General features: G+C 42.6%; 1 protein-coding gene across 1 annotated transcript in view; it reads right to left on the bottom strand.

The window, feature by feature from the left end:
• Positions 1-3,597: 3,597 nt before the first annotated feature.
• The window catches only part of Ebf2 (EBF transcription factor 2), a 177,177-nt gene continuing 155,365 nt past the window's right edge, over positions 3,598-25,409 (bottom strand). The window contains exons 11-16 of the mRNA XM_076853569.1: positions 20,524-20,612; positions 18,695-18,760; positions 18,437-18,614; positions 16,386-16,571; positions 8,671-8,838; positions 3,598-4,256 (exon numbers count right to left, since the gene is read on the bottom strand). Of these exons, the coding sequence (XP_076709684.1) occupies positions 4,225-4,256; positions 8,671-8,838; positions 16,386-16,571; positions 18,437-18,614; positions 18,695-18,760; positions 20,524-20,612 (719 nt within the window). The 3' untranslated portion in view covers positions 3,598-4,224. The remainder of the gene's footprint in view (positions 4,257-8,670; positions 8,839-16,385; positions 16,572-18,436; positions 18,615-18,694; positions 18,761-20,523; positions 20,613-25,409) is intronic.

The raw sequence follows: 25,409 nt of genomic DNA, 5'->3' as shown, positions 1-25,409 counted from the left end.
AACCCACATGGGTTAAGTTCCAAAGCCAAGGGGCCAAGCAACCTGCCCCAGGGCTGAGCCAGAGCGTTTCTTCACCTCCCTCCCGAGCCGGCTTCCCGTTTAGCCAGCAGCAGTCACATTACACTGTAGACAAACTTCACAATATGTTTGATGAGTTGACTGACAACGAGGTCCCTAAGAAGTAATTCTGAGAGTGATGCCATTTGAGACAGATTAGGGGCAGCTGCCCTGGGGGTTGGCACCGAGCTGCTCGCTCACTCCTCTCCAGGGGCTGCAGAGAGCCCAGGCACCGGGCTCAGGTTTGTCCACAGCACTGAGATGGAGCAGTCCCTGCGCTCTGGGCCTCCTGTGTAAAGGGGAAGAACCAAGCAAATGATACAGATGAGGACCAGGACACGGACAGGCCAGCTACAGGGGGCAAAAGCCCCCTGGGAAGCCGACCCTGGGCCAGGCCTGAAGGGGGACAGCCCACCAGCCCTGCCCATCTCCAGGGAGGAGGAGCCAGTCTTCAGGGAAGAATGAAAGCCAGGGCTTCCTCAGTCCCCGTTTGGAAACAGCTCGTCCTACTTACATAAGGAAGGTGATGTGTGTGGTTTGAAGGTCTCTGTAGCCACATGGGGAGAAAGGAGTCAATCCATTTAAACTTGTGAATATTCTGTTTGAAAATCACACTTAGGATCAAATGACTCAAAGTGTGTTTTGTGCAGTTCCCTTTACACGTCCCTGCTCAGGTTGTCCTTCTCACCTGGGACAGTCACTGCCAACCTCTGCCACAAGATACCCAGTCCTTTGGGTGGCCCTGTGCAGCCCAGCCTCCCCCACGGACACCCCTCTGACCACCACAGCCCTCTGTGATGGCTTCAGCCCCTGTGTCTTCCTGTTGAGCTGTCCCCTAAGCATCACTTCCTTCCGTGGGCACCTGCTGCGCCCCTTTCCTAAATTTGAGAACAGTCAACGAGTCCCCTCCAGTTCTCCACCCATGTCTAAGGATCAGCTTATAGCACGTGTTCAGCAGCTTTAAGTAGATGGCCCAGGTGCTTAAGAACTCCAAGAGCCAACATCCAACAGAGCCAAGGGGGTCTTTGGAGTTCAGGGGTTTTTATGGAAGAATTTGACCAGATGAATCTAGATAAATACAGAGAATTGACAAGACATTCAAAAGCTCTCCTCCAGGTAAGCACCACAGTGCACTTTCCACATAGATAAAAGTTGTAATGAAATTTCCTCAAGGAAAATTCAAGAACCCCCCCCCCGCAAGTCAAGAACAAATCCAAAACTAAATTTCTCTTAAATAAACAAAACTAAACAAAAAGGAAACAAAGCCAAAGTCCAATTTTTACAGTACAAAAATTTTATTTTTTTTTGTTAGGATAATTTAAAGTTTAAAACTGAAGTAGACATATTCATTTTACAAACAAGATATTCTTTCATAAGTAAGACCATTAAAAACAGTAAACAAAAAAGCCGTCTTTACAAAAAGCTCTGTGCATAGCAACTTTATGCTGTATATAACTGACAAAGCAAAACAATAAAGTAAAACTATACAGTTTGAAAATGAGGCCATACTGTACAAAAGGTAGAGAAGATAATGGCTGTTAAACCATGCATATTGAAATGTGCAAAGAAAAACTGGGAAGAATTTCGATGCTCCAACAAAAACATGAGATAAATAAGGAAGTAAATTGTCCCTTTAAATGAAAAAAAAATCGTACACAGCTCCTCTCACCAAGATAGGATAGAATTTTGTAGTTACCTATAGAAATACTCATATTCCAAGTGGCACAAAAATAACCTGGGACCGGATGATTCAATAACAATAATGAAGGAGGACAGTGTAGCTCTGTTTTTAATTTATTAGTACACTAAAAATAATCCTTACACACATTTGTACAATTAAATAGACCTGTTGCTGCCAAGGTTCTAGCTGAATGGTCAAGGATGTCAGGTATTTAGTTACACATTTTTCCGTGTAAAGCTACCAACAATTCTACAATCATTTTGAAGACAGTACTGTACTCATCTTCATGCAGGAGCAAGATTCACAGGTTCTAAAAGCAATGCTACTTAAAAAAACATTTCCTTATGTTGGATTGGCTCAAATCCAGGTCCGAACATGCTTAAATTTGTTCTGCCTTCACTTTTGGATGGTAATGTTTGTCTTCCACAGATTCTTCCCCTTCCCTCGAATTTTTCGCTGGGGAACGTTTTCTCCTATGTTTCCGTGTGTTTTGGCGCTTGGAGCCCTGACTGCGAGGGCCTGTCAGCAGCAGTTATAAGCATGCCACATTTCCAAAACCTTGGATTCTCAATGTGCATAGAAAAAAGTATAGGTTATATTGGATAATTCCAGAGTGAGCTAAAGGCAAACAAGACCTCGGGGGTTGGGCGTGTGGGGGCATGAATCAGTGGGGCAAAGAGGTCATCTAAAAATCGGCTCAGATAGACTAAGGGTGTTTTTCCATGATAGCTGCATTAATTCCTAATGTTAGAACCTCAACCAAGAACCCACAATTAAGTCTGTGTATAGACGCTACTGTGGTGCCAGGGAGTCAAAAAGAGAACCCCAAGTGGAAAAGATGATACAGCATGGTCAGCAATCCAAGCACACCTGGACGCATCTCCAGGGCCACTCGGGCTTTCCAGAACCTACCTCTTTTAGCAGCTACTGCAAGGTTTCCTCCCTAAGAGCTAGTCACAGAACTACAAAGAGCCCATCCAGGGCAGAGTCACTGCACTGTTTAGAACACGGGTGGCCCTGATCTCTGAATCTCCCAAGAATCCCGATTTCCATGGCTTTGAACATCAGGAGAGAGGCTTAGGGATATTCTCATTTCTCTTCCACATCTCGTCCGACTCTCATCTGAAAACAGTGTCAGGTGGATTACATATTCTCTTCAAGAGAGTTTAATAACATAAAAGAGGAAATCTTAGAGTCAAGGACATGGCCACTCTTAGACTGATCCTGAGAGTTCAAGAAAGAGTCATTATCTCCAAACTCTGTTTCTGAATTTCTGTGGGGCTTCATGCCTCTGTACTGAGTATCAGGCCACCAAAGAGGAGGAAGTATGTGGCTCTGGAAATGAAGAATTCCAAAGGGGCCCTTGGTTAGCAAAATCTGTGGCTTTGGCTCTTCCTGAAGGTGAGACATTTCTTCCCTTGGGATGCTCCAAGAGATATGAGAACAGGGGATTCTCTCCATTGTTCAGGGGAGAATGTTAAAAGCTCAGATGGATTTTAAGGAACTATTCACAAAAGGGTGAATACCAAAAGGGATGTGTAGACCACTTAAGGAAGCAGATGGAGCTGGAATGACAGGAGGCGTTAGAGTGTGCGTGTAGTGCATGTACTTGAGTCTTGGTTTTTGTAGTAGATTATTCTGTAGGAATCCATGTAAGTTACATGTTCTTGCCATGGGTCAATAAAATGATGGAAAAAGAGGGGGATGCAGGCTGAGGGGTAAGAGTCTAGGAAGTAACTGTAGTAATAATCACACACTTTTAAAACTGGTTACTACATGTTTGCATCATCTTCATTTTACATCAGAAAGAGAAACTCTTCTTTCTTCCAGAAAAAAAAGGTCTTAATTTCTACCTCTACTTACAATAAGTTACACGTTTATTTATTTAAATAATTGTAAAACATTTTAAAATTTTTTCACTTTTTTGTTTTTTTTTTAAAGAGATTAAACTATAAGGAAACACACATACATTTCATCATTCAATTCAGGTTTCATTTTAAGAAAGTCTTCCATGCTGGTACCCTGTTTTGTTCAATTTTTTTTTCTGCATAAACTAAATTGGTATCTGAAAGGCTTCATAGAAAATAGAAACTTTCAACATTTTTTTTTCCTACAAAGAAAAACAAATAGTATCCAAAATATTAAGCATGAATTGTTTTGCCAATTTTTTTTCTTAAATATTTTACAAACATAGGAAGGTGGTTTTCATAATGTTCATAACAAAGAATTGCATTTCTGCTCTTAGCACTGACTACGTCAATGACATCTTTTGTCCTTGTCCCCAAGAGGGTCAGTTTGTGTAGCTACCATCAGAGCTACAGGAGACACGTGAGACCAAGTAAGATGGTGGCTCCTTGCATTCCCAAATCTGTCCATCACGTCCACTGGGGGCACAACGCTCCCCAAAGAGCTCAGAGGGCTTTCCTCATTATTGGTCCATCAGAGTAAGTAGTTTCGTGCTATGAGAAAGCAGTTCTTCCTCCTCTTTACATGGGGGGCACGACAAGTCCCGTCATGGCTGCAAGGAGAGAGTGGCACAGGAATGAGACTGGCAGGCTTTTATGTGAAAGCTTATCTGCACAGAGAGAGAGAGCAGGGCCTGGGAATGACAGAGTCTGAAGCCAACCAGGGAGCTGGTGCCCTCGGCTGGTATGTGAACCCGTGTTCTCCAGGTTTGGGCTAACAGACAGAAGCCTTAAGGGATCACTGTGGAGTTCTTCTTATGGGGCCAAGTGTCACATTTTGCTTTATATTAGTGGGCTGTATAAATGAGATGCTAAACATGTAAACCAAAATGCAATATATGTGAGCTATATTTTTTATTATTAGACTAAAATAATTTCCAGATGATACTGTTCCAAATTCCCTCAGTGGGAAACTCCAGCTGTTGAGCCTGTTGACTTATGAGGCATGACTTACAGCAGACCCAGCTTTCTATCCATCCTACATGTCTTAGGGTTGGGGATGTAGCTTTATAGCCATTCTAGCCTAAGCCTGTTTAGTGCTTTGATTGTTTGTTTGTTTTTTCCTTAAGGAGCTCATTTTCCTTTGGTGCTCACTGCTGATGGGTGACTCCATTCACTTTTGGAGGCTGGTGACTGGAAAGAAGACTTAATTTAGTTCCTAACTCGGGGTGCCCTGTTCAAGTGCAATATCCAGGGCCTCCTCCATCTAGCCAAGAGGATGTGACTGATACCTGTCTGGGTGGAATCAAGTCCCAGGTTTCCCCTTGACCTGGGAAATAAAGTGGCACAAGCAAGATGTTAAAAAACAATCACCAGGGAAACCTAGTCCTCTGTTTTGGGGCTTTGACATGACAAGTCCTGAATTATCACATTCTTGAAAAATGGCAGAATAGATTTCCCTGCCACCAAACTTCTAAATGTAATCTAGTATTTGATTCTGTGATTTCTCCCATGTACAATAGCAAATTGCATATGAGCATTTGGTTGAGCAGTGCCTACTAAGTGGATGGGGGAAATGATGGACAATCTTCTTGGCCCAATCTGCCAACTCTCTCTTTTATTTTTCCTCTCCTTCCCTCTCTTTCTCTCTTTCTCTGGCTCACCTCCTGCTGCCCCTTCGCTCCATCCCGGCTAGTCCTCTCAGGCAAAATTGTCAGCCGTCTATTTCCCTGCCCACACAGGCTTTATTGAATGTTTGTGAGATCTGGATTAAGGTCTTACACAGCTAGCAAAGCCTTAATTATTTTTGCCTGTATTACTATATATTGAATCGATGTAACTTTTCAATAAAGGCGGTTCAATTCTGGACACTCCCCGATGATTTGGGGATATAGCAACTCGAGTAATTATCCCAGAGTGTAGGCGGGTTCTTTTTTTTTTTTTTTTTTTTTTCCTGGAGGGAACTGGAAAATGAATCAGACACACAGTGTATAATATTATCCTGACAATCTATACTTATCAACTGTAAATGCCTGATAAATAAGGCAGAATGGGAACAAGAAGTGTGCGTGGAGAGCTCTCCGGCAGTAAGATTCCGACTCACATTCTCACCTTTCTCTTTCTTTTTCATTTAAAACTTCTCAGCCCCTTCCTTTTTTCTGGGTCTTAGAGAGGGAGCAAAGGAGCATTTGAAAGGGGGCCAATGCCCTTCTTGCTAGCCCTGCATCCAACTCTGGATCTTGGCTAGATGGAGACCTTGGCTTTTTAAGGAAGATAGAATCTGGAGAAGCATCGAGCATTTTCACTGGTGGGGAGAGATGCTGTTGGCTGTGCTGACATCCATTTCCTCTTTACCTTGGGCATTTCATGAGAAAGCAATAATCTCCCTTTGGTCCAAGTGGCAAGTAGATATGAGTGAAAGGTGAAGGGCAAAGAGGAATTTCACTACGACTACCCTGGGCAGACAGGGACTGTCAGCGCCTAGGCTCTGGAGTCCCAACCGCTGTGTTCAAGTCACCCATCACTGGTCCAGTGACCTCGGCAGGCTGCTTCACTAAAAATGATGATCATGGTGTGACTTGAAGGAGGTAATTTATGCAGGGCACTCCGTCAGCCCCTCATACTCAGCACAAGTCATAGGGAGTGTTGACAGCGTGCCTCTGTTGACAATTAAGATATGTCACCTCACCATTGTCTAGAGAAGAACCCCTCAAAGGCACCTTGGCCCACATTTCTCTCTCCCCTGTCTCTAAAAAGATGGAGACCCCAGCTTATGAGGCCCTGAGGTTCCAGGATTTGTTCATACAGTGCCCATGGACAGTGCATTCAAGGTCAGCTTGGCCTCCTGCCTCTCCATACCGACAGGTACCTATGTTGCTGGATACTGGGCCTCCACTCACCTGGTCCAAAATGGGGGTGAGCCAGAGGCAGTCACGCACTCATTCCATCATTAATACTCTTGAAGGTACTCCTCAGAATTCACTTTTGCTTCTCCTTACTGCAGGTTCTCATAGTTCTTTGTGATTGATTTTAAGGCAACAACCTTTAATTGACAGGTACTTTTTCCTTTTCCCTCTCTTCCTCCTCCTCCTTTTTCTTTTTCAGGTTCAAATCACCAGGGAATTGGGAGGAAGCTATCAGATGCCAAAGAGATCTGGAACTTCAAAGAGATTCCAAAGAAACGAAGCCAAAACCTAGAGCTGTGCCTAAGCCTAGCCAGCTAAGTTGTCTTCCCTACAGAAATAATCCAAACGTGGAGCTCGGCCACTCTCCCAGGATGAGCCTTCTGACCCCAGTGACAGGCAGTGTGTGGCCGTGGACCCTGCTGGGGCTGCTCCCGCCCTGCAGGTGAGTCTCCCCGGGTAGAACAGATTGGCCACAGCCAACGCCATGCACCAAACTCAGCACACGGGTGAGAGGAGGTGGGGGAGGCTTGCAAGTGGGGGCCTCTTGACACTTCTTCCCTTCGGGTAAGGCTGAGCACATTTGCTGAATTGCCAGGCGCAGGGCAGGGCTATGCTTCCTGTCTCCCTCCCATGCCAATGTGGAGGAAAGCCTGTGCTCACTCTTGGCCTCTCCTGTTCTTCCCATTCTGGGTTTTTCCCCCACTCGGTTTAAAGTCTGTAAATAAAGCCAACTCAGGGGGAAGAATGTCATCTCTGAAGTGCTTGTGGGGTGGGGGGACATTCAGCAATAGTTTTGTTTCCATCTGGAGATACAGCCATCCTGGACTGGGTCTGGCACAACCCCCCATGACAGGGTGCAGACCACAGCCTTTGAAGAGAGACGGGCAGGTAGGGACACTTAGCTACAGCCCGAGCTATTTCTCTAAGGCTTAGACACCTGGGAGAAAACAAAACAAAGATATTTCCATAAAATAAATTCCAATGTGCCAACTCCCCCCATGCTGGGTGGCACGGGGTCCCAGCTGCTTGCTCTAGCTACACGTGCAGGATTTTCAGTTTGGGTTCTGGTTTTGAATTTCTCTGTCAAGACGCTTGAGTTGGAGGACACATCATCCTCGATAGCCTTAGGATGGGATAGGAACCTCAATTACCTCTCAACTCCCTTCTCAGCCTCTGATGGAGAAGGAGCCTCGCTGTGTCCCTACTGGTACCCACATGCTTTTATGCAGCCCCAGGAGCTGCCAACTCCTGCGTGGGTCAGCGCACCCCAGGTCCCCACTGAGCTCTGCTCGCCTCAAGACTTGGACGCTCAAGGGGTTAACTGAACGTCACTCTCTGGTTTCACCCCACCTGCCTGTCCTGAATGTTGTCATGTCAAGACACAAGGAACTGCCTGAAAACTACGGTGACCCATTGTGCACAGCAGTTTCCAATTTGCTTCTTGCTATCGGCTGCCTCCTACTCGCGATGGGATGATTGGATTCTCATGTACTCATCGCATTTGTGTTACGTCACGTCATATTATGTTTTAGGACATTGCTCAAAAGTGGGTTTGACAGGTGAGATTAATTTTTGTTCTTAGAAACAGTATGTCTTTAACTCTTTCTTCCCTACACCACCCCTGATCGGCAGGCACCTGCTACCAATTTGGCTAGCGTGTAACCAGCATTCCCGGAGCTTCCCGGTTGTTCCTGATGGACCCTTCCACGTGTGTTGCTAGAAGATCTGTGCGCTGCAGATGGCAAGCCACTTAGGGAGGACGCAATCCCTGCATGGCATCAGGCGGGGTGGCGTAACCAGGCACCTTCCAGACACACTGCAACAGCTCCACAGACAGTAGTGCTAGAGATTCCAGACCCTCTTGGACTATAGGTGTGGTTCTCAGTGAACTGTGCAACCTGTAGTTTGCTGACTTCTCTGCCTTCCACCCGCCACCCACACCTTGCTTTTACCTGGAGTACCAGTGCAGTTGCACAAGCCATTCATGACTCGTGATGAAAACACCAAAGCACCTCTCTACAGGTGAACAGCTGCAGCTCGGAATGATGTTGTGCGGTTTGCTCTCACTTTCAGGCATGGCGGCACCTGTGGTGCACCCACCTAAAGCCGAACCTTCACTCACCTCTGAATCCATTTCCATTGCCACTGGAGCAGGCGGGCGAAGGGGAGCCTTGGGGCCTGATGACAGGGGCAAAGGCACTCTTCTGTTTGACAGCAGGAAAAACTGAAGAGGAAAATGGGAGGATGGAGGACGTGCTGGAGGATCCCACGGTGGGACTCGATGACATGACTGAAAGCAAACGCACGACCCTCGTTAGAAAGAGGACTCGTCTAGAGAGTGAGTCCTTCCATACACTCATCCTGCACACTCTTGTTGAGAAATTATGAACTTCCAGGCATTGTTCTGGTTTCCAAGGATGAACAAACAAGTTGAATGTGACAACACGGGGGACCGTAGCCAGTGAGAGGAACAGCCACATGTAACGACCACTAGGGTCATGTTCCTGTTAAAGGGACACACACGATGACACTGAGATGCAGAAGGCAGGTGAGGGAGGGTGTTTCGGTTTAGATAGGAGGTGTCCCCCAAAAGCTCATGTGTGAAACAATGCAAGAATTTTCAGAGGTGAAATTATTAGATTATACGAGCTGTGACCCACTCAAAGAATCGATCCACTGATATGGTTTGGTGTAGGAGGTAGGGTGTGGCTGGAGGAAGTGGGTCACTGGGGGCGAGCCTTGGGGGTTTATACTGTTTCCAGCTCTCTCTGCTTCCTGGTTGCCAGGTCTTGAGCTGCTCTCCTCCACCACACCCGTGGGCCTTGATGACCTGCCTCTCCTCAGGCTGACTGTTCTGTACCTCGGAAACCATGGGCCAAAATAAACCTTTCCTCCTCTACGTTGTTCTTTTTCAGGTTTATCAGTCATGGCCACACAAAAGCTGACTAACACAGAAGATGTCACAGGAGACGACGTTGTGACAGCTTTTCATTCATGAACAGAAACTTGGCAAGAGAAGACTAAGACCACCACACCTAAAAAAAATCATCAAATCTACCCAGCCTTGGAGACCTCTGCTTCTCCTCAGGAAGGAGCCTGGTCTGAGAGCTGTATGCCTCCCTGGCCACTCCCAGGGCCCCAGGGGTTAGATGTTGGGGTTCACGTCTTCTTGAGAGTGCCATCTCTTGGGCCACTTCCTCATTAAATGTAAGAGTTTATTAACATTTAGAAGATTGCCTCTCTCTCTCCCTGGACTCCTAGCTCTCTTGGGAAATAAAGCTACGAGTCAGCCTCCCCTGACATAAAGTTTAGAAAAAAAACACCAATATTAACAATATTAACATTAAAATGACTCAAGGGAAGCCGAAAGCTAAGTGTTATGATTTCAAAGGAAAAGAAAGGCAATTTATACCGTGAAGTACCCATCTCTTAATGTCAGATACTCCACCAATTTGCGCCATACATTTTTACTTACTATGTTCCAGGTGCTAAAAAAGGGGTAGAGTTGACAAGGGTTAAAAAAAAATACAAGGTGACTTGAAGGTCAAACATTTTGACATCCGGTGGTAGATTCTACCCCCATTTTCCCTCTCTATAAATTATACTTCACACTAAGTTCACTCGATTGCATATTTAAAACAATTGTAGAAGAAACCTCTAGCATGGTGTCTTTTATAGCAAAATGAAAAATGAAACTCATTTTGAAAAAAGAGCTTTCTCTAAAAATCTCTTATCCTTAGGTAATACTGATTTAGAGCCATGGAGAAGGAAGTATCTGAGTACATATTTTTATTTTATTTTGTGTGGTACTGGAGAATGAACCAGGGCCTTGTGCATGCAAGGCAAGTGCTCTAGCAAGCACTCTACCAATTGAGCTATAGCCCCAGCCCTGACTTTTTTTCAAATAATATAAATAAAAAGAAAAAAAACTGGACAGGATAACAGAGTTCTGGAAGAAGCTCACCTAATACTTGACAATGTAAATGCATAAGAGAGGATATTGGATTAAGCATGGGAGTAGGTATTAGTCATAATTCCAAGCAAGAATTATGGGTTTAGCATCAATAAGATAGAAAAACAAACAACAATAAAAAAAAAACCACCCACAATTATCCTCTTTCTTTAAGGTGTGGAATTAGAGGCCAAAGAAAAGCTGAGGCTCAGGAGGCCCCAATTCCATCTGCAGTCAGCGTGCCTGACGCACCAAAACAGCACCTTGGTTTCTGCATCCTCAATAGTGGAAGCTCCTTTTTTTCCCTGAGACAGAGCAGTTTCCTTCCATGAAAGCTGGGTATTTAGATATATTCCATCCCCCTTCCACCCAGCACACGTCTCATTTTTACAAATGCTTTTTACCGCAAAACCGATCTCAGCCTAAAGTGATTGCCTCAAATATGATTGCCTCTCAGTGGAAGAGAATATACCACACACTTTTCTAAGTGACTTAGAATAACTGTTGCAGAGTTGAATAAGCACAGGACATTTTAAATACTTTTTACAAAACTTTTGTAAAAATGCCAAAGACCATCCAAATTAATTTAAAATTTAATAGAACTATAACAGAAAATCCTAAAGGAAATTTAATTTTTATATTTCAGTAAACACGATTTCTATGCTGATATGTTTCAACAACAACATTGTAAGAGTCAGAAAGTTTCGCTAAGTTTTCAGAAAATTTTGTTAAGTAGGAAGGAGAACACTGACCTTAGATATTAAAAACTGTGATGAATCTACATCAGTTGAGTCAGTGTTATACTAACAAAGAAAGGTAGACCAACAGTTGGGGCAAAATAGAGTCTAGAAACAGGCATGGCTGTGTATTAGAATTGAGAACTTCATACAGGGGACGTTTCATAGTACATAGTTGGGAAATTAAAGCATGGAAATACTAACCATTGGGAGACCAAGTTTAGAGTACTTCCTCTTGCTCAACACCAAAATTAATCTACGGCAATCAGAGGTGCTTGTAAAAATAAAATCATAAAATGCTAGAAAAATTAGGAGGGTTATATATAATTTGCATATCTTTTCAACTCCAGAGTTCACAAGCTAGATTTGCCACATAATGAAAAATGTCTGTAAACACACACACACACACAGCAAAAGACAAAAAAAAAAAAGTATTCATGTCCTTGATAGTTAATACGTTTTTTATGAATTACTTAGAAAAAGAAAAACACCCTAATAGAAAAGTGGGCAGAAAACACAAAAAGGAGAATGAAAAAGACCAGGAGGGCTATATGGAAGCACTGAGATGGATTAGTAATAAAATGCTTATTAAAACAGTAACGAGATGTTATTTTCCACTTATTAAGTGGTTAAAGATTAAGAAAAAATTAACAGGGCAGGGAAACATACAGTTTCTCTTTTCTGAGGGGAGAAACCTCTCTGAAGGGACTTTGGCAATACTTAGCAAAGTATTTTCAAATGTGCACATCCTTTGACCCACTAATTTAATCTCCAGAAATGAATCCCAAGGAGATAATCACTAATGTGCCAAAAAAATAGATCCCAGGGCATTTTTATTATAATGAAAAACTGGAAGATAACTTAAATAAGTGACCCACAGTAGGGTAAATTATTTGAAGTCCATGCTTCAGAATGCAAACTTTAAGACTAATGCTGATGAAGAATATTTAACAGATTATAATAAAAAAGAAAAGAGAAAAGTGAATTATAATAACATATACAGCAAACCCACTGTTAATTTTTTTTAAAGTATTGCAAAAGTCTAGAGGGATATGATGTCCATCCAGTTTTAATGATAGTGTCTCCAGCTGACAAGATTGGGAATATTCTTAAAACATTCCTTTTTACTTGTCCCTATTCTCAATTTCTACAATGAACATGTATTATTTCTGATGTAGGTGAAACTAGTTAAAGCTACTGAAACTTTAAAATGGAAAATCTCTGTTTCATAGATAAGAAGTAATACAGTCCTTTGCAGTAGGGATTAGTAATAGCTTTCCTGAATGATGGTAATTTTCTTCTTTGATTTAAGACCTTACTGCTTTCACACAAAGCTGTCTGCTAACCTCTTTTGATACAAAAGAAAGGAAAAAAAAAGAGAGAAATGGAGTACTAAAACCTCAAATTCCCAAGAAGAACATAATGATCATAAGAAACTTTTTTAAAGCAAACATCACTTCTAATATTTGTACTCCATTCTCAGGACCGAGGTCTGCATTCCTGACTGATTTTATGAAGGCCAACTCCGTATGAGTGACTTTGGTGATTTGGCCACCTTTCCCCTGCCTCCTTCCATTGATCTGATGGCAGAATCTCATTAGTCATGCATGGGAGCAAACACTTCAATTTTCAAAATGTGTCTGTCCACAACTGGGAAGGTGAACTTTAAAAGTTAACAATGGTATCCCTGCATAGAAATGGACGGGTGGTTTTGCTTTTCTTCTCTTCATCTTTATGAGCTTTTCGAAATGTCTATAATGAGAACGTTACTATTGTAATAGGATTTTTTTTCTGTTCTAAAGAAACATGATAGAAACACATCAAAATATTAAAAGAGGTCTTTTCTTAGGGTGAAAATATACTTTCTTTTAAAAACTATCTGCATATGTTCTACATTTGATATTTTATGGCAGAAAAATGCCTTAATATTTATTTCTGATAATATAAAAAATATTGAAGCCCAGGGCACAGTGAAGGGCTCTCAGCGAGGTAGGAATCTCTGAGGACAGGTTGGACTCCTGCCTGGGTGGATTCTGTCCCACACTTTGGATTGGCTTGTTGGCCATTCTGCTTTGGAAGAAATGGCCCCTGGGTGTTGCAGACTTGCTAAGTAAATCAATCTTTGGGGACACCAGACCTACCATTTTAGGAAAGTTGATCACACATACTTCCAAGAGAGAATTTCTCTGGACATCTCTCTCTCTCTCTCTCTCTCTCTCTGGAGAGAGGCCAAGCTAAAGGCAAGCAGGTCTGGCCCAGAAATCCATGTGAATGTGGGGAGTTTGGGAAAAACTACTTTTCTTCTCCCAAGGATTGATTGGCTTGCAGGGCCTCAGCTGGAACCCCCCCCCCCCCCCCCCCCCCCGGGCACAGAGCCTCCTTCGCATCGAGCCATTGAGTTTGCTGGCGCTAAGGGGTCTGTCAGCATTTCATTATAACCCCCTATTGTCAGGGGTTTCGAATTCAGCCATAAAAACTTCCACTGAGCTGGAACTTGGCACACACGGCTACCGCCAGGAAGTGAAGTTGGTGTGTAAGATTGAAGAAACATCTGTTTGGCCATTTTTGAAGTAGTGTGAAGGCAAACGCAGGAAGGAGGCAGAGCTCTGAGTCTGATACTCTGCACCGGCTGTAACGCAAGTCGAACTTGACCGAGAGGCTTGATGCCATTTCTTTTTTTAAGGTCTCTGGCAAGTGACTGCCCCACAGCATGGTCCAGCCATATCGGGCATCAGGCTTGTTTAAAAATTAAATGAGAAATCACAGGATCGTGTTTTCAGACACAAGCAACTGAACTGACGAAATGTTTTCCCTGTTTTTTTTTTTTGGTTTTCTCCCCCTTTCCCAGAGAGGGGAAGACCTCTCAAGGCAGGTGCACCTGTGATGAACTCCAGTGGGCATTTGATATTTTTGCAGTAGAGGAATTTGGAATTTGATTGTAACGAATTCACTCTTTGGAATCCCATTCCCAGTCTGCAACTCCTGGAGACCCTTTCTCCAGATACCAAGGTGCAAATCATCTCGCTAGTGCTGGAAGGTGGCCCGCTGTGGCCTTCCCTGATCCTACTGGGCAAGGCAGCTTCTCTTTCTCTTTTCCCTCTTTCGTGTATGCAGACTTGTTTTAGCAGGTGCTTTAAAGGTTTAGGGTGTCGTTATTCTTCCTGTAGCAGGGGGCTTGAGTAACCATGCAGCCACTTGAGGAGCATCATGCAATGATTCCCCCCCACCTCCGGGCATTTTCCTTCATCTGTTCTCTACCCTCCCTGCTCCTCCTCGTCTCCTTCCCGCTGCCTGCCCACCGCCACACTATGCCCTGCATTGCTAGCTGGCCATTTTTATCCACAAGCACAACTTACTTCGTGTGGCTCACCCTAATGCATACGTGAATGATTGAACCATATGGAATTTCCATTTTGAGATCAAAAACGGTCCACTAGAAGGAATTTTGTGTGGTGCAACTTGATAACACAAGTTGGGGTTGTGGCTCCGGGGTAGAGAGGTCACCCAGCACGTGCGAGGCCCTGGGTTCCATCCCCAGCACCACATAAAAATAAATAAAGGTATTGTGTCCAACTAAAATATTTAAAAAAAAAATATGTGTGGACACAAAAGCTTCTACAAATAGTATTCCTCTCTGCACTTTAGTATTTTGTAAATTCAGAACCAAATTAATGGTTCCCTTGAATGGACTATGGGCCATCGATGCTGGCCCTCGGAGTTATCCAATTTTGCTGGACTTATTCTTTTTTTTTCCTCTTATCTCAGTTTCTTTTTCTTTTATTTATTTATTTTTTTCATTGTGTGGCACTGAGAACCGAACCCAGGGTCTTGCACATATTTGCCACTGAGCTGCATTTCCAGCTCTAGCTCTATCTTGGTTTCGTATTAGTCTCTACTTTTATCCATTTGATTATTATGATTCCCCCAAACATTTGGGGAACAAGGAAAGGTCCCAATAAGTAAGGAAACCAACCCATCCATACTCCAATGGCTTAGATAATCTAATGAATCTCGCGAGACGCAACCTGGAACTCCTGTCTCTGCGGTAACAACATTCTAGCTGTGCTAAAAGAAGTGACCTCTGCCCCCCTCTGCTGCTGGGTGCTCTGTCCTCCTTGGGCAGCGTAGAGTATTGTGTGCATGGACGGAACACACAGCCCAGAAATAACTCACGAGTGTCCCCCTGGGAACCAAAGGCCCAGAGGCTGCAAGAGGCAGCCCCGAGAGGTGCCGCTTCCTGAGCCGTGGTGGACATGGCTGTGCTCTGTCCTGACACGTCCCTGTTCCTGGCACCAGGGAACCATTCATTCTGGGTGAAAAGAGGGTGAGTTACTGGGCCTGCAACAACTCCCAGCACGTCAATCACTCAGACTCTCCACGTCCGCGTGGCCCTGGCCTAATGTATTCCCTAAGTAGGTTTGAAAAACATACCCTCTCAGGCCCCTGGGACCATTGTGCAAGGTCCCAGCTTAGCTCCCAAAGCAACCCAATGAGTTTTCACAACTTCCCAGAGGGTCGGCTTCGCTGCCAGACCCTAGATTAAGATTAAGAGGTTCTGTCTCAATACACCACACTGTTGCCCACAGTCAACTTGCACCTCTCTGGAGGTGTCTCATGGAGGAAGAGCCACCTCGCACAGGAAAAGCAGACCACCATGTGACAAAAGACCTTGGAACCATGGGTCCCATGCCCCAATTACTGCCCTGCTGCACCCTAGCTGTGTGACCTTGAGTAAGCAGGTTAACTGCTGGGCACTCCAACTCCTTACCTATCATATGGAGATAACATCCACCTAGAAAATCCTCCTGAAGATGAGATGAAAACATTGCCTCTCAGAGTGACTGATGAAGAAGGCGCATACTGTTAACTGAAATGGACTCCTGATTCCTCCTTCCTGTGGACCTACGTCACACAGACGCTGCCTCTGTAATTGTTTCGCCTCTTTCCTTCCCCAGAAGGCCTGGAGTGACCCAGCTGGTCACAGTCCAGCTAAGGGAAACCAAAGGCGAGCAGGACATTTCATCAGGAAGTGGGCGACTCCCCCGGGAGACGGTCAGATGAAGGGTGCAGCCTTCCCCCCAAAGACGGCCCGGTCAAACACGGAGCCAGCGAGGCCCGGAGAGCAGGACGGATGACGAGGGGACTTACTTCCATACGGGGAGCCTGTGGGCGAGCCATTCAGAAATCCTGGAGATCCTGGGACGCCCAGGTTGGCCATGGGGACGTTGCTGTAGCCATTCATGCTGTTGCTGGAGGTACTGTAGTTGGACTGCTGAGGCGTGGAGCTGGAGGAGTATCCCCTCGGGGAGATGCTGCTTGTGTTGCGGATGTATCCTTGACAACAAAGGAAGAGGCCAGGTAAATCAACCAGTCTACACAGTAGCGCCCAGCGTGGCCAGCACAGGTCCACGATGGCCCGGGGCCTCAGACTGTCTCCAAGCTGCTCCTGGGCAGCAGGGGAAAAATGGAAGTTTATTTTCAGCTCTTCTTTTTGAATTCACATATGATTGTACATATCCCAAGGGACAGTGTGACATTTTGACATATGTATATAATGCCCAATGACCACATCAGGGTAACTGGCATATCTACCACCTCAAATAGTTATCATTTATTTGTGTCAGAAGCATTCAAAATTCTCTCTTCCAGCTATTTTGAAACACACAGTAAACCCGTGTTAACTCTAGTCACCCAACTTTTCTATACTAGAATTTATTCCTCTCTTCTCTCTGGGTTTTGGTACCGGTTAACCAAGTCCTCGTCCTCTTATCCCTCCATCTCTTCCCCATCCTACAAAAGGCCATGCCCCTCTTACCCCCTCCCTCTTCTTCCAGATCTGCAGCTGGCATCTCTAGCCCTGTCGAGGAGCTATGAGCATTTCCTAAGGCACTACAGTCTGAGGAGATGTGAATTGGTATCACTGAGAAGAGCATTTGGGGTTCGAGTTGGGCAGATGTATGTGCTATGACCATATCTTGAGGATTCATGTATAGAAAGCCTAGAGAATAAATAATTTAGCAAATTTGGTAACCTACTGTTTCTCAAATTTAATACACCATAGCATATTTTGGAGGTGGGAGAAAGGCACCCTAATAACACATATGGGGCCATTTGTATTCTGCAGCACATGGTTCCAGCAAGGTTAGCTCAAGGTGGTTACCATGGCCTATGTGGGGTTAGGGATCATGCTCATTCAACAAGTATTGATGCATTCATCCAAACGAGCTGTTTTGGCCACAGGACTCTGGGGCCTCAGCAACTAAATGTGGCACATTCCATCCGTGAGAGGGAAGCGGGGAGGACACTGAGTCTTCCCTATGCTTCTGAAGCCCCGGCACAGAGACATCACTGAGCCTATGTTGAAATGAAACACTTTAGATAACAGCCTCAAACTATCTAGAAAATAACCCAAATTTTTCATCAAATGAAAGAATAAAAATTGATACATAGTCCATGAGTCCCATGTCTAAAAAAGAAAAAAAAAGAAAGAAAAAGAAGAACTACTCTCTTCTATCTCCTCTTTTCCTAAGAATTCACTCTGGGCAAAAGAATGAGGCATTTTCTTCCAATGGATGAATAAAATTAGAAATAAGACTCTCCAGCTTACAGGTGTCATTAGGGACAATTACTCTTAAAAAATAATTTATGATAGTTTAGCCTTTTAATAATCAAACCAACTTCACTGAAAAAAGTCTTTACCTGATATACTTTGCACATGAAAGTACAGTTGACAATAAGTTTGTAGCTATTTAAGGTAAAGTACTGCAGAAGTTACCCAACAAAACCAACTCATTCACTCTTGGTTACCAAAAAGAGAGTTGGGCATAATAAATGATAATGGTGACAATCAGTCTCTTTTCATTATTTCACCTGATTATCATAATAGCACAAGTGTAAATGGTGTTCAATCAATATCTGTAAACCTCATTTCCATATGCCTAAACCATTCTAAATTTATTGTAGTCAATCTTCTTCTTAAATATTTCCGGGCAAAGGGATTCTACCGGGTACATAAAAGCTCAGAATCTAACAGTATACCACCTAAATTTTTGAAATAATCCAGTGTATGTAAGTTCTGCTTATCTGGGGCCACACTGTAGAATAGTTTAGGACTCGAGCTCTATCTCCTTCTACTCCAGCAGAACCAACCTTTAAACATAGAAGACATATTTGAATTCTGACTCTGAGAAAGCTGGTACCTTGGTTATTTCCTTGTGTGGACTCTGAGATGCTAACCCCAAGCTGGCTGCCATAAGAATTGATTCCCATCATGCCACTGTGAGCTGGGGAGCTGGAGAGAGCTGGAATCTGGCTGGGATTCCTGGGGACACTGTAGAGAGCTTCGGCAATGTCTGCAGCTCGCTTCAGAATGATGTCCTGCAAAATGGCAGGTCAGGGTGAGCATTTGATGTAGCAAAGAGTCAAGCTCCACAGAGCAGAAGCTGTAAGCTCCTAACCTGGTTATTGTGGGGCGTGCCGTAGAGGGCCTCCACTAGATCTGCAGCTCTTTTCAACAGCATTTCCTGGAAAAGAAAAGAAAGGCTGGGTGTTAGGGTTTGTATCTAAAGTCTCCCCCAAAGATCCCTGTGTTGAAGTCTTGGTCCCTAAATGCGGCAATATTCAGAGGCAGGTTTTAGGGAAGAATTTGGCCATGAGGGCTCTGAACTTCATCAGTAGATTAATCAATCCATTAATGGATTAATAATTTGATGACATTAGTGGAAGATGGCAGAAACATTAAGTGGTGAGACCTGGTTCGAGGAAGCTGGTCACTGGAGCATGCCATGAACCTACCCCTTCTTTTCTCTCTGTATCTGTCTGTCTGTCTGTCTCCCTCTCTCCCTCTCCCTACTTCCCTGAGCCTTCTTCCACCATAGCCTTCGGCCATGATGTTCTACCTCACTTCAGGCCCAGAGCAATGGAACCAGTTAATCATGAGCCAAAATAAATCTTTCTTCCTTTAAATTGTTTATGTAAAGTTTTTGATCACAGTGATGCAAAGCTAACTAACACAGTGGGGTAACCATCAAAAACAAAACCCCAAATGGCAAAAAAAGGAAAATTACAGATAAAAATAAAAAGTCCACACATCCCCCCAAATGTAAATAATTAGCCAAGAGGTTGAATATAATCATAGATCATAAATATGTACCTGCATGAAATTCACCATTAAAGGTCGTGCTACCCCAACAAAGCACAATCAACCACACATTGAGGGTGGAGTTGGTTAAAATTAACGTCATGGGAATTGTATTAGAAACTTCTTGCAGACCATTGTACGGAAAAATCTGGTAACCTAATTAACCAAATATTCTTAAGATGATTGATGGACCTGAGTTTAGCAGCCTGCCAAGGAGTTGTCCAAAGTACTGAAATTATCTTGGCAGTGCCTTCTGCAAAATTCTCTCCTAATAAAGATGAATTCTTTCAATAATATTCCCCCCTGTTCAGTTTAACCAGAGAGAATTGGTAATCATGAATCCCTGTCCTCTCATTTTGTCTTTTCCACCTCCTGTTCTTTACGGCCTTTTAAATTGCTATTAACCTACTTTCCAGATATCATCTAATTTAATGGTGGGGCTGGGGATTTTTCCAGGAGGAAAATAAAGGTGCGAAATAGAAGCAACTAGTGCTTGAATTTTACTCACAGTACAGAATAGAGAACATGGCATTTCATAATGTGTGTGTTTAAAATACAAATATAAATGCAAAAATTTAAAAGTTCCCCTCATTAGTTGAATGACAACTAATAAGTTGGTGTATTTTTTAAACGAAGAAAGCTAACATCATGGGCCAGATGTAAAATGTAGTTTCCATAAGTAAGTTCATTTAAAAATGATGCATTTCACAGGAGTTTTGTATAGAGACACTTTTATCTTCATTAAGTTCTTATGCGCACAATTGGCCATCAATGAATACTTGATTGTGAATTGATGGGCACCTGCAATTACAGGCAAATAAAATCATTTAAATGCAAACAAGTGGAAGCTTAAACTTTTAAGCAATTATGCAAATATTTATTTTTGTGAAGTTGGCAGTGTTTTATAAAGCGAGTATTCTTGTAGCATATCTGTTTTATAGGTCCAAATCTTCATATTTCATATATCCTCAGAGATTAAACAGAATATATTTCATCTTAGTAGGAATTTTATGATCATCTAATATCTGAAGCTTAGCTAATTGCAAGGCCTAATTAATTTTAATGGGACTTAAATGGCTGGATCTGACAAAACTTGCTGAAACTGTACAGAAGGTTTTCATACATCAATTTCCAAAGCATTTTTACCTTAGCTAATCTCTCAGGATCTCCAGGATGCCTGGGGATGACTTTCTGCAGCCTCTGGAAGCCATAGTCTATGGTGGGTTCATTTAGTGCTGAAAGACAAAAATTCTCTTTGAGTCTGCTGTCCAGGCCCCAAAGCAAGCGAGAAAGTCTTCCACAGGTAAGAAAAAGGCTCTGATCCTGTCTAAGAGTTGATGCAACCATTTAAGGGTCCACTGACATCAGTTAATTCACACATAAATTTAGAATTCATAGTAATTTTATGTTTTCCCATTAGAATAACATTTCAAGATTTCAGGATTATTATAATCATCTTGCCATTTCTGCCTTCTCACTCTCAAATACCAAAATATTCACCAAACATATTGGAATTTCTTGTGAAGGTGATAAACTACCTTTATTCTATTTCCCTTCTCTTTCCCAAGTATGCCTTTCCATCTATTTATTCTTCTAAGTATCAGTTTTTCTTAATCAGTCTCTTAAATATTTGCATTCCTACATACATATGATCTCGTCCTCATAACTTTGTTCTTATGAAAAATGCACTTTCACAATTTGCAATTATATTTAGTTATCCATACATTTTTTTTAAACACCAGGCTCCCTCACTACACAATAAGGTCCAGGGGAATAGAGCTCATTCTGTTCCACTCTGTGGTCCCACCGCTGAGGACAGCCTGGTTCGCACCGAGTATGAGTCATTATAAAACGAGTGAGTGAATGAATGATACGCTTCACCACTTTCCCTACTGTAAAGCATTTAAAAAAATATATTTAGTTTTTAGTTGTAGTTGGATATAATACCTTTATTTTATTTATGTATTATTTTATGTGGTGCTGAGGATTGAACCCAGGGCCTCGCACGTGCTAGGTGAATGCTCTACTGCTGAGCCACAACCCAGCCCCTGGAAAGCATCGTTTTCAGAGTTAATTCCTTTATTCTTTCTCCTTTGTCCTCCCTTCCTTTATTTTTAAAGTTTTTTGTTCAAATTGTATGGCTTTAAAATTAATGCTTGATCAAAGAAAAAGACACAAAGAATAAAATAATAATTGCCTGCATGCCTGTCAAACAACAATGAACACAAGGTGTGTTTCTTTAATCTTTCTATTTGCATATGTGTTTTATGAACATCTGTTGCTATTTTTCTATCAAAACTATACTTTTTTAAAAGAAATCATGAACAATTTTAAACATATAGTAAAAATAAAATCGTCCATTAACCCACCATTTAAGAGATGCTCAGGATGAACATTTTTACTCATATCCTTCCAGATTTAAACACACACACACTTAAAATTATTCAGCTATACTATTCACACAGTTATAGAACCTACTTCATTCCATTTAACAATACTGTACAACCATAAACTTCCTCCAGGTTATTACATATTCTTTTTATAGCATTATTTAAAATCTTTGCATATTTTTCCATGACAAGTTCTATAATTTATTTAAATGACTTCCTAATGTTGGGTATTTAATGTGATCCTAATTTCTCACTATTATAAAAATCAGAGTAATAATTATCTTTTGTGCAAAACTTTAATTACTTCAATTGGGAAATGCCAAGAATTAGAATTACTGGACCAAAAATCATGACTGATATTTAAGGCCTTGCACACATACTGTGCAATCACTCCTCAGAAGGACATATGAATTCACGCTTCCTCCAGCAACACACACAATCATTTCAACTTAGGCTTTTTCATTCCCCACTGAGGTCAATGAATATTTTCTTATATTTGCAGATCATTTTAATTTTGCTCTTTTGGATGTCTTAATACTTTCTGCACTCTTTTCTATTGGGAATAGGTCTTCTGACTTGTAAAAAATATGTTACTATATATTAAGATTTTTAACACTTTGTCATCATGCTACATTATCACATTACGTACAGAGAGACCACCCTGACATCCTGACTGCAGCAGGGTCTATTAAACACACACACACACACACACACACACACACACACAGGCTCATGCTCAGAAACCACATAACAATGTTCAATCAACCAGAGGCCCCATGTCCAACAGTATATACACACAGCCTAGGTGTGGAGGGCTGGACCGCCTGTGTTTGTGTGAGCATGTTTTGCAATGCTTACTTAACCACCAAAATTGCCTAATGATGCGTATTTCAGAATGCGGCCCACTGTGAAGTGATGTGTGAATCATACATACAATTCCCCTAATTCTTAGGAAATTAAAAAAAAAAAATTCAGTTGCATTGAACCTACAGCTAGAGAAAACAATCAGTTGATTTTATATGAATGCCCCATCTTCTCCCTGAGGTCCCCCTGGAGAATGTGTAGTGTTCATGACACTGGTGCACAGTTTTCTGGTTTTCATTTCTGTTTTCTACATATCTCACTTTTTTCTGTTTTCATCATGAATATGATTATTACTGCATTATGTTTTTTAAGAGTTTTTCTAGTATCTAGGAACTCTCTTTATGGATCTGCGCAGTCAGTGCGTGGGAGGGTAGGTTGTGGCCACGTGTAGTCATTAAGAGTATCAGCTTTAGAATCAAATAAGATGTGGGTCTCAGTTCTGCTTCCACGGCTGGCTTCTGTAGGCTTCTATTTAAAGTCCCTCTCATGGTTGGCTGTCAACATCACTGCAACAATTTATTAAGGACCAGTGCAGTGCTTGGTGCATGGAAGATCTTAGCCAAACAGAGCTGTCTGTCCTTCTGTAGCCGCTCCCCTGACCCAGCTCTCTTCCTTCTCTTAGTCTTTGCTTTCACAAAATCTCCCTGTAGGATGGTCGTCCTTTCCTTCTGATAGGTAAGTCTATCCCATTTAGCTCTCTGGCTCCCTTCCTCATCTAAAACCCGCAAATAAAGACAATAGATAATTCCTGCTTATTTCCCTCTAGATGGGAAAGACACCAACATTTCACCAGCAAGTGTGGTGCTGGTTCTTTGAGGTGGATACTCTTTACCAAATACTCTTTTCAGTGAGTGTTTTATCAGGACTTGCTAGAATTTTAGAAAATTACAATTGGGGGAATTTTCTCCTATGACCAGTTTATATTGTATTTTTAAAGGAATCTTCCAATATTTCACAATTAAACATGAACTCCTGGATGTTCATAGAATATTCTTAGTATAATATGAATTTAATTTGTCGGCATTTTCCTGTGATTACTGCAGTGAGGATGAGATCAGTCACGGACCTAAGAATAGTGCCCGGCACATGCCGAGCCCCTTGGTACCCATCATCATTGCTGTCATTAGGGATTCATGTGTCGTACAAATAACTGGGATCAGGCACACTGTTCTGCCCAACTTGGGAGAGATTTTCATTTTACAATAGTTTTGAAGAATAAATTGAGACGTTCTCTAGGTTTCAGGCTGTGCTATATAAAACTCATAGTACGAGGAATATCTCTTGGCTTAAAGTTGAAAGGAAACTTACTGAAATTGTTCTTGTCAAGGTCGCCAACAACATTTTAACCAAACCGAAGGGAACTTTCCATCCTTATTTTAATCTGACATTAGCCTGGGACACTGCTCACACCTTCTCCTTCTGGAACTATTTCCATCCATCATGGGTTCCTTCCGGAACTCCCCCTCCTCTGCTTTCTGCCTACCTCTCTTCCCAGGGCATCCCAGCCTGCTTTCAGGATCGTATCTTTGCCCGTTTTGTAGATGTTGATGCTCTTCGAGGTTCCTGACGAGGCCATCTTCTGCCCTGCTCCACCTTCTTCTGGTCAACTTCAGCCATTCCCCTAGAATCCCAGGTCAAGCCATGTGCCGATGACCACAAACCTTCATCTCTGTTCCAGATGATGTGCTGGGGATTCAGCCTCCTGTAGCCAGCAGTTGGCTGGAGGCATCCACCAGGATGTTCCTTAGATTTCTCCCAACCTGGACCCCCAAGCTCTCGAGATTCCCAGTGATGGCAACATCAGCCACCTGATGGCCCATCAGAAATCTTGGACTCATTCTTTATTTTCAACTTCATTTGGATTTTCCTAGAAAGACATTCATTTACTCCAGATGTTAAATATATTGCTGTAGATTTATTGTGGGTTTTTGTTCAAAATTTAAACTCCTATCATTTTATCTCTCCTTTTGGTTGTCATATTTCTAGTCTTCCTTTCATTTCAAGAAGAATGTTCTAGAGAGTTGGGTAAGAGATTGTGGTTATTTATTCTAGCTAACAGTAGTGGGCTTTACAAATCTACCTTTTGCAAATTGAATGTTTCTGTGGATGAATACGTTTGTCTTGTTGGTATCCCACAGGTAATGCTTTAATGTTTTATTTCATAAAGTTCTTGATCGTGTTATCTAACACATCCTACTCATTTTTGCTAGAACAAAGTTGTCTTTCCACCACGTCCCTGTGTTTGTATTGCTGCTCTTTCCTAGGAGGAGAATCAGGAGTCCAGCTTGCCCTCGGGCTCCAACACAGCCCTGTCGGCACACGGCAGCACAGGGCACAACATTCTGGCATCTCAATGACACCAGCCTAGCTTTGAGCTTGAAACCCACATTTCCCTCATTTTCATGTTTTCTTGAAAATATCCCCTGAGGACCTTTGTGGGGTGGGAGGCAAATTAAATGTCTGCCCTAACAATACCATCTTACCCAGAAACACATGCGAGAATAGCTGTATATGCATAATTAAAATCATTCTGTGAACTTTATTTTCTGCTTAGCACCATACTATCAGTCATTTCAGAAGCCTTTTTTCTTTAGAAACAGTATTTTGGAGGCTATAATATGCAAAAACTAAAATTCTAATGACCACTGTTAGAATACACTGGAGGCTTACTGTTTTGGACATCCGGCTACACATGCCACACCTATTCATTCTTTAAATCCTCATTGCAGCCCCCGGCCTGGGTTTCATCTCAGTGTTAAGTTCAGATGGCAAAGGTGG

This window comes from Callospermophilus lateralis, chromosome 4 (assembly GCF_048772815.1).
Source record: "Callospermophilus lateralis isolate mCalLat2 chromosome 4, mCalLat2.hap1, whole genome shotgun sequence".
Taxonomy (NCBI): domain Eukaryota; kingdom Metazoa; phylum Chordata; class Mammalia; order Rodentia; family Sciuridae; genus Callospermophilus; species Callospermophilus lateralis.
The sequence above is the reverse complement of the archived record's forward strand: the minus strand, read 5'-3'. Positions and strand labels throughout refer to the sequence as shown.